The following is a 12,803-nucleotide window of genomic DNA, read 5'->3' as shown; positions in this document are numbered from 1 at the left end:
ACTTTATTTCTTTTTTTTTTTCCAGCCATAGCTTTGTGTTTCTGACAGCAGCCATGTAGTCTTGCATGACATCGCTGGTTCCTCTGAAATAGTAGGGCACTGCCCAACCAATCCATATAACATGCAGGAGCTTCAGCTTGCATGGGAGGCCGTGAGACCACGTGGGTTTGTGATTTTAGGATGCTGTCTCCTAGCCATCTGGGAAGGCCCCCAGGAACTAGGTCGGTCTGCCTGTTGGTCTGTGAAGAGGAGTGTTACCCTGCAGTCTGGATGGCTCTTCGTGCCTTTGACTCAGGCTGCCACTGGCATTCCCATCCAGTGTTCTGTGGACATAGCAATAGTGAAGCATCAACTCTGCATGGAAGCCTGTGGAGAAAGTTTTGTTGGATGGTGTCTGCCAGTTAGGATGGAAGCCCCAAAATAACACTGGCTTCAACAAGATAAGGGTTTGGTTCTCTTTGGTCAACCTCTGGGGGTGGTCAGTCCAGCTTGTCGCTTCACCCAGCCAGGAATCCAGGCCAGGCGCCCCAGGGCCTAAGGCGGCTCCTCCCGCTCCAGCCAGCAGGATGGAGAAGGGAACAGCAGAGGGCCCCCTCCCTCCCCACTTCATCCCCTGGACGTTTCTCAGCAGATGCAGACACCACGTCTGCTCAAACCTCCTCCATCGGAACTTAGCCCAATGGCTACCCCTTGCAACTAGTGACTCTGGGAAGCACACAGTGCTGGTTCTTAAGGCTCATATGTCCAGCTGAAATAATTAAAGTTTCCATTACCACGTAGAAGAACAGGGGAGTGTGGCTTTTGAGCACAACTAACAGTTGATGTCAAGGTGGCTGGTGTGAGGGTGGCGGAGCCCTGCTGCAGGATGTTCACCACTGATGCAGTGGGAGACCCTCCGGCCTGACCCCTTTCTATGCCAGGCATTGTCTTTGCTGCTTCTGAGCGACCAGCTGAGTGGAACACAGAAGGGCTGGTCAAAGGCTGCAGGGCAGGGAGCGCCGAGCTGAGACCAGGACTCAAGCTCACTTTGTCTCGGGGCGACATTTGCTGGGTGAGGGCTCTTGGCAGCCCCTCTCCTTCACATGTGAGTTGCCAGATGATAAGTGAACACAACTGCCACATGCATGTAAAAGATTAATTATTGATTACATAGAAAGAGACTGTTAAGAAATGTTTTGGTTTGCACCTCTGTAGAATGGATTCTGTGGTTATTTTGTGTTGATACTCTGCCACTGGCATCAGTAACACACAATCTTTTCTTAAAGGTTGAATTTAACTTTTTGAGTAGGTAAAATACTACATGGTTCATAGCACTTTAAAAAAAAGATTTACAATGCGTTCCTTTCTTCATCCACCTCATCTCCCATCCCCACAGGTAAACTTTCTAATTGTGTGTGTGTGTGTGTGTGCAAGCTTCCAGTTTCTCCCTGTGTAAGCACAAGCAAATGTAAATATGTATATTTTATTTCTTTTTTCTTACACAAAACATGGCATTCCGTATATATTGTTCTGCACCTTGCATTCTTGCTTACTAGCATACCCTGCAGATTTTTTTTTTTAATCAGGCCCTTGTTCGTTGTTATGGTTGCCCAGGGTCCCAGCACCTGGGTCCTCCTGAAGTCGGCTGTGGGTCCTCCTGAGGTCAGGTGTAGTGGCACAGTACGAGGAGCAGGTGTGGCAGGGTCACAGTCAGCAGGGAGGTTTACAGATGCTCACGGTTGCACACAGCTCTGGAGTTGGTGCAGCACAGCACATGCCTTCACCCCTGTTCTGTAACCTGGAGAGTTATCCAGTCCCTCCTGCAACTGTCCTTTTGCAGGATGCCTTTTGTTTTGCCTCCTCCCTTTGCGCTCACCCATCCCCCTTGCTTCCTTCTCTCCATGCTTTTATTGTTGTGTGTGCTTTACCTGTCTGCGCGAGGAAGACACATTCCAGCCCTTCTTAGTCCCCTTCTGTGAGTTCATCTCTTTCTGGGATTTAATCATGTATGCAGTTCCCTGCACTTTCCACTTGCCCTGAAATGGAGGTTTCATGACCTTTTTTCTAGGTGCCTCTGCCTCATGGTTGCCTAAAGCTCATCTATCCATTCATTTATTTATTTATTTTTTAATTTTTAAAATTTATTTTAGAGACAGGATTTTGCTGTGTTGCGCAGGCTGGGGTGCAGTTGCGCAGGCTGGGGTGCAGTGGCACAATCATGGCGCAAAGCAGCCTCAAACTCCTGGGCTGAAGCAATCCTCCTCCCTCAGTTTCCCAAGTAGCTGGGACTATAGTCACATGCCACCACACCCAGCTAATCAGAAAAAAAAAAATTTTTTTGTACTAATGGGGTCTCACTAGGTTGCCCAAGCTGGTCCCTAACTTACGGCCTCAGGTGATTCTCCCGCCTGGGCCTCCCAAAGTGGACATGCATTTATTTTAATGCAAGGCCATGTTGGTAGCTCTTGATGTCATAGGAGCTGAGTGGGGATCTGGGGCTTTTCACTGCCCATCTGTCACCCTGACCGCCACAGGGGACCGAAGTGGGGCCCACAGAAGCCATTTTGACTCTTGAGTTCCCCTCCTCCTTTGGCCTCATCCTCCCCCTCTTGAGCCATTTGGTTGTCACCTGCTTTGTCCTCAGCATAGGCCACTGTGTAACAGAAGCCGTTTGCCAGGGTGGGAGTGGGTGGCCGGCAGGGCCTCTGGCCTGAGAGGCAAGGGGGTTTGGATGAGGTGGGCACAGCTCCACTGCAGCCCTTTGCTGTCCCGTGGCCCTGCTGACTTGTCCGTGTGGGCTGCTTGGTTTTGAACTTGGGTTGCTAGTTTTAGTCATACTCTAACACAACAAACTAAAATTTTGTTTGGTCACAGTTTTTCCTACATCCATTCACTTGTACATTTCTGGGGGTTTCCTGTCGTTGCTGTTTATGGAACCACAGTAAACCCCACATCTACATGAGCTTTCTCATGCATGTACTTCCAGCGTCTTCATGGCAGTTTCTGTAACTGAGAGATGTGATGATCCTCTAGGAATCAGTAAGGCTTAATCCCCATTAGAAAGTAGTTGGGTCCATCCTGTCTGTCTGTCTGTTTTATCAGCCAGTGAGTAAATCCCATTGAAAGCAAAGTTCACCAGATGGGCTGCCCAGCCAACCTGAGGGACGTCCGTGTTTATAGGATTGGGAGCATCCTATAGGGTTTCTGCCTTCATGCTGACAAGGTTTAGGGCAGGTTGTCCTGTGCAGCTGGGCGGCCGTCAATATGGTTGAGTGGGGGCGACAGAGGTGGGTGGTGAGCGTCCTCTTGGGCTCCAGGCCAGCCAGTGGGACCCTGGCACAGGACAGAAAGCCTGCGGCCCTGCGGCTGGCAAAGGTGTGGGAGTAGGGACTGCCCTTCTTGAACCACAAGAAGTGCAATTGCTTTTCAGGTGGCAGCAGAGGGCCGGATGCAGAAAGCTTAGGGTTACTTGGTGACCAGCAGGGGCTATGTGCCTCCTGACCAGGGGACGGGGGCCAGGGAAGCCGCCTGCACTGACTGCATGGTGCACCCCCAGAACACAGCATGTGGGGGGATCAGACAGGCCAGGGCTTTGTACATCGGGGAAGAGGGGTTGAAGGACCCCCGACGGGGCCCTGGGAGGGGCCATAGCACCACAGTGAACCTGGGCACCGTGTCTCAGCACGGGTGTCAGATTTATGGGACTGTTCTCTGAATGTTTGAGCAGCCTCCTTCTTCTGGACTCCTGGGTTTGTAAACTGTGCTTATTTTGCTTTTGCGTTCATCAGTGTAGCAAAGATGTGCTGAGCCCCTCCCGTGGGCCAGTGCCCAGCTGTGCCTGGGCCCCACACACCTGGCAAAAGCTGCACCATCCTGGACTCCACCTTGTGCATACAGGCACTTAAGGAATGCCTTTGCTGACAAAGACTTTTATTTTAGCCTTAGTTTCTCTGGAATTGTTTGTTTTGAGATTGAGTTACTGGTAAATATGGGACCCAGGGCGGGACTGGCTGGCGGCTCTGCATCCTTCCTGCAAGGGGCCCTGGGGAGAAGGGTGTGGGACTGGCCGCGTGGCTGGTTTCTCCACCATTTCCTGTTGGACCCCTGCCTCGTAGTCCCCACGTCTCCCTACCCTAGTCATTGTTTAGAAGATGCTTCTGGAAGGGGCGATACTCTGCACCCTTGTGACCCTGGGCCACGAACAGCAGGGAGGCCTGCACACGGAGTTAGCATGCAGTGGCTGGACTCAGCGTCTGAAGCCCAGGGCCTGGCAGCGGTAACAGGGAGGGCTGACTGCCAGGTTCCGCTCGTATCAGGAGATGAGCACAGCTCCTTACGCCAGACTGCGCAGCGAGTGACGTGACATTTGTTTGCGGCTCTTTTTTCTAGTGACACAAAAGAAGGGAAGCCCGGTGTTGGTGGATTCATGCCCTTCGGGTTCTCTGGTGTCCTGTCGGGGGCAGCGACTTGCTTCTATGCCTTCGTGGGCTTTGATTGCATCGCCACCACAGGTATGCCCGCCAGCCACTGCGGTCCCGGGTCCTCCTGCACCCCGGGCAAACAAGCCAATGCTTGCCATTTCCCTTCTTGCTGGCACGGTCCGGTCGCTGCTCTTTCACACGTGAGCAACGTGTAGATTCGTAGCTTCCTGCCAACCCCTCCCACCCCCAAACCGTTATCACATCCCCAAGTGTCAACGCCTGATGGAAGCTGCGTCTTGAATAAGGCTAAGGTTCCGCTGTTAGAATGGGATCATAGCTGTGTCGCTGTGGCCTGATTTCATATCTGAGCATCTTCCGGGAGGAGCGAAGCCATTCACAACATTGTCATCCTGGCGAACTGAATAGGCCAGGCTTCAGTGAGCCTCCCAGATTTTCTCTGCCAAAGGAAACAAGTCTCTTCCTTGGCTGCATCACCACATTCAGGCCGAGCACACTGTTGCAGGGCCGTGGGCTGTCTGATGTGTCTCCCTGAGCACCACCCCTCCGCTCCCGGAAGCCCAGGAGGCCCCAGTGCCCACAGGGCTGAGAGCTGGAGGGAGGTTTCTCGTAGTGTCACATGGGTTTCCGGGCACTGAGAGGCCTTGGGTGTCATGTGGGCAGATACACTGCCTCTTGCTGTGTGCCCTCCTCCGCTGACCCCTTGTGCTTCTAGGTGAAGAGGTGAAGAACCCACAGAAGGCCATCCCTGTGGGGATCGTGGCGTCCCTCCTGATCTGCTTCATCGCCTACTTTGGGGTGTCGGCTGCCCTCACACTCATGATGCCCTACTTCTGCCTGGACAATAACAGCCCCCTGCCCGACGCCTTTAAGCACGTGGGCTGGGAAGGTGCCAAGTACGCAGTGGCCGTGGGCTCCCTCTGCGCTCTTTCCGCCAGGTGAGAGGCCTTTCTGTGGTGGCTGCTCCTAGGGGTGGAACCACCAGCAGGGGTTAGGCTGTAGCAGGCCAGGTACAGCCATGTGAGACACACATCGGCTGCCAGCATTCTTTACCCTTGAAATAGACCCAGTACCAACCCAGCCTTGATCATGTGGCTCTTACCTTGTTGCCAGTATTCATCATCCCAAGAGTTGCGTTATTGAGAAGAACCTGAGGCTGGCTTTTCAGCATCATCTGCTTAGCAAGGGACTGGCTCTCTGTCCCTAAATCTGGCCACTGGAACAGGCCCCCTGTTTGAACACCATATTTTGGCCCTCAGTTTGGCTGTCATGCAGAAGCTACTTTGAAGAAGGGAGTAAGTGCCTTTTAATGAGAAATATTTTCACCAATGGTATTTCCTCTTAGCCTGTATAAACAGAGCTATTTGGTAAATATTGATTCACCACAGGGAAATCTTCATGAATGCAGTGATGCTTGTATTTTCTGTTTGATTCAGCTAGAAATAATTGCAGAAATAAATACAGTTTTCCATCTGTAAAGACTGTACTGGGTCTCATGCCAGTGTATGTTAGATAGATGTTCCCTATTCTTTACCTTAATTCTTACTCACAGTGTGTGCTCTTTCTGGGGTTGATTTATTAAATGCCATGTCTTTTAGCCACAGGCCTCACCCAGCATGGAGGGATGGCAGCTCTTGGTGAGCTCAGACTCCCTCTCCTCCGTGGTAAACCGAGCATGGCTGGATATGGTGCCTTTATCCCTTATGAGCCAAGTTCACTCACGCGGTTTGCCTCTCCCCATCTAGTCTTCTAGGTTCCATGTTTCCCATGCCTCGGGTTATCTATGCCATGGCTGAGGATGGACTGCTGTTTAAATTCTTAGCCAACGTCAATGATAGGACCAAAACACCAATAATCGCCACATTAGCCTCGGGTGCCGTTGCTGGTGAGTACTAGAACTCATTTCACATGTAAATATTTTAACAATGGAGTCGTTACTCCCTAGGGAGACAGCGTGTTGTTCTGGTCTGTGAGTATTCTTAACTGGTCTTTTTAACTCCTGGTTTTTATACTTGGAGCCTGGTTCATTGAAAGTTGACTGACCTTTCGACAAAAGTCAGAGGCCCGTTTGACAGAGGATGGAGAGAATTTTTCAACAGTTTGCACTCTGGTTTTCATCTCATTGAGCAGAGCTTAGAACACACAGTATTCGCCCAAAACCTTTTCCCCCCATTTCTGGATGTTTCCCTGAGTAGTCAAGGGCAGGCTGACACCTTCCCGTATGACACAGGCCAAGGGAGACCTTGCCAGTACCTGGAAATCCGGCGTCCATTTCTGAATTCTCTGGAAAACAAGTGCCCCTTATGATCAGTGTTTTATGAAATGTGCCGCATCTCCCTCAGAGAGTATCAAGGGTGCTGCTGATGAAGCTACTTGCCCCTAAGTTTATACGTAATAGCAGACCCAGTGGAGTTTCATCTTGTCAGATGAGCATCATCGCCGAGAGGACCATTTTGATGGATGAAATCAGTGGACTAATCTGAGCCATGTAGGTGTTCCAGGGCCCTAAATGAAGGAAAGGAGAACACAAAAGGAAGCTCACGTGTACACTGTACCTGTGGTTTATGTCTCCTCCTTTCGCGATTGCATTTCATAGCCCCGAAAGGCAGACGCCCGCCCCCTTTGCAGTTGCATTTCGTAGCCCCAAAAGGCAGACATCAGCCCACTGTACAGATGTAGAAGTGGAGGCCGAGGCCCAGGGAGGTGAAGTGAGGATGTGCACCCAGGACGGTGGAGCGGCCTTGTGATTCCAGGATTGTTTTTATGCCAGAGTAGCCAAGCTCCTTCCAGAGTCTGAGCAGAGCAGTGGGTCTTTTTGGCAAATTAGGGCATGTGAGATCAGTCACAATTTCTAACACAGCGACTTGTCAAATAGCCGTTGGTAAGGCACTTGACCTTCTTAAATGAATGAATTATTCACTAAGTTTTATGAGCATTTATGCCTTTAGCAAACTGTGCTTAGTTTTGTGGATTAATATTATATAATAAAACACACCTATTTTTAAATTATGAAACATTCTCTTATGTGATTCTATGCTCTTGAGAGTGACCACAGTGGTCAGATTGAGAGGCACTATACATCAGAATGTGACCAGTATATTTATAGGATTAAGGATTTGGAAATAGTCATTGTTTTCTCAGGCTTTACGCAGAATTTGATCATATTAAAGACTGGCCTTAATTTCCTTCCCCTGCTGATAGAGGGAGATCAAATCGTGCTCTTTGAAGTGACTGTAAAGTACATGCCATTCACAAAATCCAGGATTTACCCTTTTCATTTGGTGGGAGTGGTAAATAAGTATTTGGTTTTCTAAAATCACCTCACATGGAAGAAATTAGTCTCAAGTTTCCTGTGAGTAGGAACATCGGCATTTGTGGCATGCACAGTTGGGCGCTGTTCTGATTATCCAAAAGGCCCTCCCTCATTGCTCTTTAATTTTGTGTTTTATTCTCCATTTAAATTTGTTGTAGTTGCAGTGATCTAGAGGGGCTTGAGAGATATTCGTGGAAAAATAATGGCTTTGTGTTTATATTTTAGCTTGTGTTGATTGCATGTGTTTTGAAAATATCCCAAAGCAGATGTAGCCAAGTTGTTTTTTAATGAGTACTTGACATACACACCCACGTGAATAGACACGTATACTCTCACAACACTCACAAAAGATGTTCAAATAAGGGTGCAGGTTTTAATTCATTTTGAAGGCAAGGGACACAGTGAAGGGGCTGATACTATATTGTTTGAGACCAACTCTTCAGATTTCTTCCACGTGAAGTGACTTCACATGTGAAGAACTCTGCTTTCCTGCCCACCTGCCTGGGTTAGGACCTCCTGTGAGTCCTCCCAGAGCACCAGACCTACCCTTCTTTATCACCCAGCACTGTTGTCCACTGATGCCTGTGTCTTGGTGGGGTACACTCAGGAAGGCTGGGGACTGTGGTCTGCCCTGTTCAATAGTGAGTACCTAGAACCCAATGATGGGCACACTCTGACCGGAGCTGGATGGATGGAAGATGAGTAGATGGATAGATGCTGAATGGATGGATGGGTGGATCGGATGGATGAATGGATGGATGGATAGATAGATGGATGGGAGATGGGCAGATGGATGAGACGGATTGATGGATGGATGGTGAGTGGATGAATGGAAGATAGGTGGACAGATGGATTGATGGAGAATGGACAGGTCAGTGGGATGGATGATGGATGAATGCACATGAGTCTGTGAATCAGCATGGTCTAGAGGAAGACACACAGGACTCAGAGTCATAAGAACCTAGTTCACATCCTTATACCCTATGCTTATGAGCTGTGTGACCTTAGATGAGTCTCCTAACCTGTGTGAATGCTTACATCTATAATGTAGGGATGGCTTACAAAGTTGCCATTAAAATCACAAGAATGAAGGGATTCTCTATACAAACGTTAATGATGATTACTATCTGTTGAGGACTGTGTCTGTGATTTAATCACAAGCTTGAAGGGAAGCTTGACTTCCCTTTAAGCTGTGTCTTTCCATGGGAAGGCCAGGGAGGGGATGGGAGTAAAAGCAGCCCCCTTCGCTGCCCTGGATGGTGGGCGGCAGTGGTGGTCCTGGTTGTCCGTGCATGCAGACGGCCCTCCACAGATCCTGGTGTCTGTCTCTTCCCAGCTGTGATGGCCTTCCTCTTTGACCTGAAGGACTTGGTGGACCTCATGTCCATTGGCACTCTCCTGGCTTACTCATTGGTGGCTGCCTGTGTGTTGGTCTTACGGTATGTATGGCTTTTTGGGGTTTCATGACAGAAATGCAGATGTACCTGGTAGCCTTTTCACAGTTCAGCTATGGTTTATGTGATGAATGAAACTTTCAGGTTGATGATAGCTCCATTGGGCACTGCCAAGGAGAGGGGAGGACCTGGGTTGAGAGCCCAGTTAGGAGGACGTCGTTGGGTGTCCCCTCACCTCCCTCTATCATCTGCCCTCATTTTTATGACTAAATGTTGGGTGGATAGAGACAGATTCTCAGTCCAACTATTAGGCCAGGATCCTGGGATCAGAATGTTTGAAGACTGATTGCAACTTGGTTCAGATTCTTGGGACAGAGAGGATTGAGGGCTGCCCTGGTAGGAGTTAGGAAAACCCAAGGCCTGTGAAACCCAGGTCAGCGTAATGCTTCTGCAGCTTCGTTGCACTGTGGCTGGAGGAATGAATCCCATTATGTGGCATGGGGTACCCTAGGTTGATGTTCAGAGACACTGTGGAGTCGGCTTGTTATAGCCTGGTGGGGGCCAGGCAAGCCTCTCGCAGTCGCAGTAAAGCTGCTCTGGGCCTAGGCTTGGTGCCTCGGTGTTCTCACCTGCCTCAGCGCCCACTCCCAAAGCACATCCCTGCGCAGCTTCTATCCTGAGAACCTGTGCTCATGGAGACGCTCAGCACTGGTCTCCCCTCAAGAGCTTCCTCATTTTTTTTCAGGGATTCCCACCTGCAAGGCCATTGATTGCATTTCCAAGGTGTTCAGCAGCTGATGCACATAAAACCCGGGCTGAGCCTTAGCAGAAACTCTTTAGAATCAGCTAAGACTATTGGGGACCCCTTATTCCTCCCAAGGGGCCCAATGCTAGAATATTCTCTGAGGTCCCCCACTTTCTTAATTGACTGAGTGGGGTTGCACAAGTGAATCCATACAAAAATGGTTAATATCTTTATACTCCCTCTTAGAACTGATCGTATGCAAAATAATTCATACAGCACTCTGTGTTTCAAAGCTGGTGGAAAAGATTTGCACTCTGTTCATTTTGGGTGGGAAGATAAGTCACCTCATTCAGAATGGATGCTCCACTAGCAGGTAGCTCGTGTCTTGGAAATCACGCTGCAGGCTCGGCCCTCCAACCAGCCACATAGAATTATTTACCCTAAGGTACCTGGAGTTTTAAAATAAATTGATCCAATTAAGTCACACAAACAGAATTTCTCAAATCCATCAGCCTGCAGCCACATTTCTCTGGCTCTCTGTGCCAAATAGGATCCTGGCGTTACTGCTTCCTATTTCTCTCCTTCCTTTTTGCTCCCTACAGCAGTAATTTTGTGGGAAGTGGCCTAATATCTTTAGCATCTGAGGGCCGCTGCCACTTCTCAGAGCAAGAGGGTATTCCCCTGGGCTGCTCATGGTGGAGGTCATGTCGCCCCGAAGCAGAGACCATCGGGGATGTTCCCCAGAAGCAACAGCGGGAGGTGGTGTTCCCGGTCTCTCCTCGTCTGTCTGCAATGCAGCATCTGACTATATCCTTCCCATTTTATACCTTGTGTCCCGGGCAGCTCACTTTGGAGGCTTATTGAGAACTTGAGTTGGTGCATGTCGTTTTGCTTGAAGCGGATGATGGCGGTCACGCAATACCTTTCTTCCCAGGTATCAGCCAGAGCAACCTAACCTGGTATACCAGATGGCCAGTACTTCTGATGAGTTAGATCCAGCAGACCAAAATGAATTGGCAAGCACCAATGATTCCCAGCTGGGCTTTTTACCAGAGGCAGAGATGTTCTCTTTGAAAACCATACTCTCACCCAAAAACATGGAGCCTTCCAAAATCTCTGGGCTAATTGTGAACGTTTCAACCAGCCTCATAGGTAAGAGCTAGCCCTTCCCTGGGGCCTTGCTTGTTGGCATTGCATGGTTTCTAGGCAGTGGAGCTGGAGTTGGGGGAAGGTGCCAGAGAAGATGAGCGTCTGTCTTGCTCCTGGACTGGGACATAGTTACTCTGTGTTAACTGTAGTTGATGCCTTCGGAAATGGAGCCTCTCTCTCCACAAGTTTAGGGGAGAGCAGCGGATGCCTGTGGGAAATTGAGAAATGGTTGAGTTGCAGCTTGCTCTGTCTTTTCCTTCCCCCTTAGCTGTTCTCATCATCACCTTCTGCATTGTGACCGTGCTTGGAAGGGAGGCTCTCACCAAAGGGGCGCTGTGGGCAGTCTTTATGCTCGCAGGGTCTGCCCTCCTCTGTGCCGTGGTCACGGGTGTCATCTGGAGGCAGCCCGAGAGCAAGACCAAGCTCTCATTTAAGGTGAGTAGCTCGGCCTAGGGAAGGAACCCTGGTACACAGACCCTGGCCCTCCTGATGCCTGGCCAGCCCTGCGTGGGCTCAGCCGGGCCTGGGTGCTCCCGAGGAAGGTTTTTGCCAGCCAGCTTCAGGTAATAATGGGGCAGGGGCCCTGAAGGCACAGAGAGGACCGGACCCTGGAAGGAGGCAGCAGCCCTTCTCCCTGGACGTTTCCCTGAGTAGTCAAGGGCAGGCTGACACCTTCCTGCATGACACAGGCAAAGGGAGACCTCGCCAGTACCTGGATATTCGGCATCCATTTCTGAATTCTCCAGAAAATAAATGTCCCTTGTGATCAGTGTTTTATGAAATGTGCTGCCTCTTCCCCAGAGAGTATCAAGGGTGCTGCTGATGAAGCCACTTGCCCCTAAGTTTATACATAATAGCAGACCCAGTGGAGCAGTCCCTCCAGGCTGGTGGGATGCTTCTCGTAAATGTCTGCTCGAGTTGATGCATGAGTTTTCTAAGCCTTGGAGATGGGCAAGGCTTCTGCATTTTTAGATTACACAAATAAAAAAGGTTGTTGACCTTAGAGGTAAAGTGGAGGTCCGTCTTCTAGTCCTTTCTTTAGCAGGAGAATCCCAACAGACAAAAATGAGAATGGAGCTCACTTGGCCATTCAGAGCTTAGAATCAAATCCCCACCTACTAAGATGTACCCTTGGATGTGTTTGTGTGTGTGTTTGGGTGCAGGCTGTGTGTGGGGTGTGGGGGTGGGCACTCCCTCTTTCTTCCCCACGCTCACCTGACAGTCCCCGTCACTCTCAGGTGTGCTGCCTTTACTAGACAGTTTTACTGAACTACTGGAACCGGCGCCACTGCCGTGGACTGAGGCCGTCTCCTGTCTCTGCAGGTTCCCTTCCTGCCAGTGCTCCCCATCCTGAGCATCTTTGTGAACGTCTATCTCATGATGCAGCTGGACCAGGGCACCTGGGTCCGGTTTGCCGTGTGGATGCTGATAGGTATGTGATGCTGCTGCCAGCACGTCCAAGATCCTGGCTTCTCTTGGGGGCCTCCCTTGTTTAAGATTTCATAACAGAATGACGCACATGCAGTCAGCAGCCTTCTCGAAGATAATGCTGAATCCCTGGTAGGCTGTGAGTCCTCTCCTCCCTGTTAGATACTTTTGTTTTCATTGCTTCTTGTCCAAACTATTTATTCTGTTGGGCAAGACCTTGATATTAATAGAAACAAGGTGATGAGTCTGCTGCAGATAAGGTACCAGTTATTTTCACCTCAGACAGGAAAGTCTGGCCTATGCTTCCTGGCCCCCTGGCCTGCCCAGCACCAGATTGGTACAGGCACTAGGCCCAG

General features: G+C 50.0%; 1 protein-coding gene across 2 annotated transcripts in view; it reads left to right on the top strand.

Moving 5' to 3' along the window:
• The window catches only part of SLC7A1 (solute carrier family 7 member 1), an 86,052-nt gene that overhangs the window by 66,843 nt on the left and 6,406 nt on the right, over positions 1-12,803 (top strand). For both annotated transcript variants that reach the window (XM_024230834.3, XM_024230833.3), the window contains exons 6-12: positions 4,369-4,490; positions 5,134-5,356; positions 6,164-6,303; positions 9,068-9,170; positions 10,805-11,022; positions 11,288-11,454; positions 12,343-12,451. In XM_024230834.3, the coding sequence (XP_024086602.1) occupies positions 4,369-4,490; positions 5,134-5,356; positions 6,164-6,303; positions 9,068-9,170; positions 10,805-11,022; positions 11,288-11,454; positions 12,343-12,451 (1,082 nt within the window). The remainder of the gene's footprint in view (positions 1-4,368; positions 4,491-5,133; positions 5,357-6,163; positions 6,304-9,067; positions 9,171-10,804; positions 11,023-11,287; positions 11,455-12,342; positions 12,452-12,803) is intronic.

The sequence above is a fragment of the Pongo abelii genome, chromosome 14 (assembly GCF_028885655.2).
Source record: "Pongo abelii isolate AG06213 chromosome 14, NHGRI_mPonAbe1-v2.0_pri, whole genome shotgun sequence".
In the NCBI taxonomy this organism is placed as follows: Eukaryota; Metazoa; Chordata; class Mammalia; order Primates; family Hominidae; genus Pongo; species Pongo abelii.
This window is presented reverse-complemented; position numbering and strand designations above follow the sequence as displayed.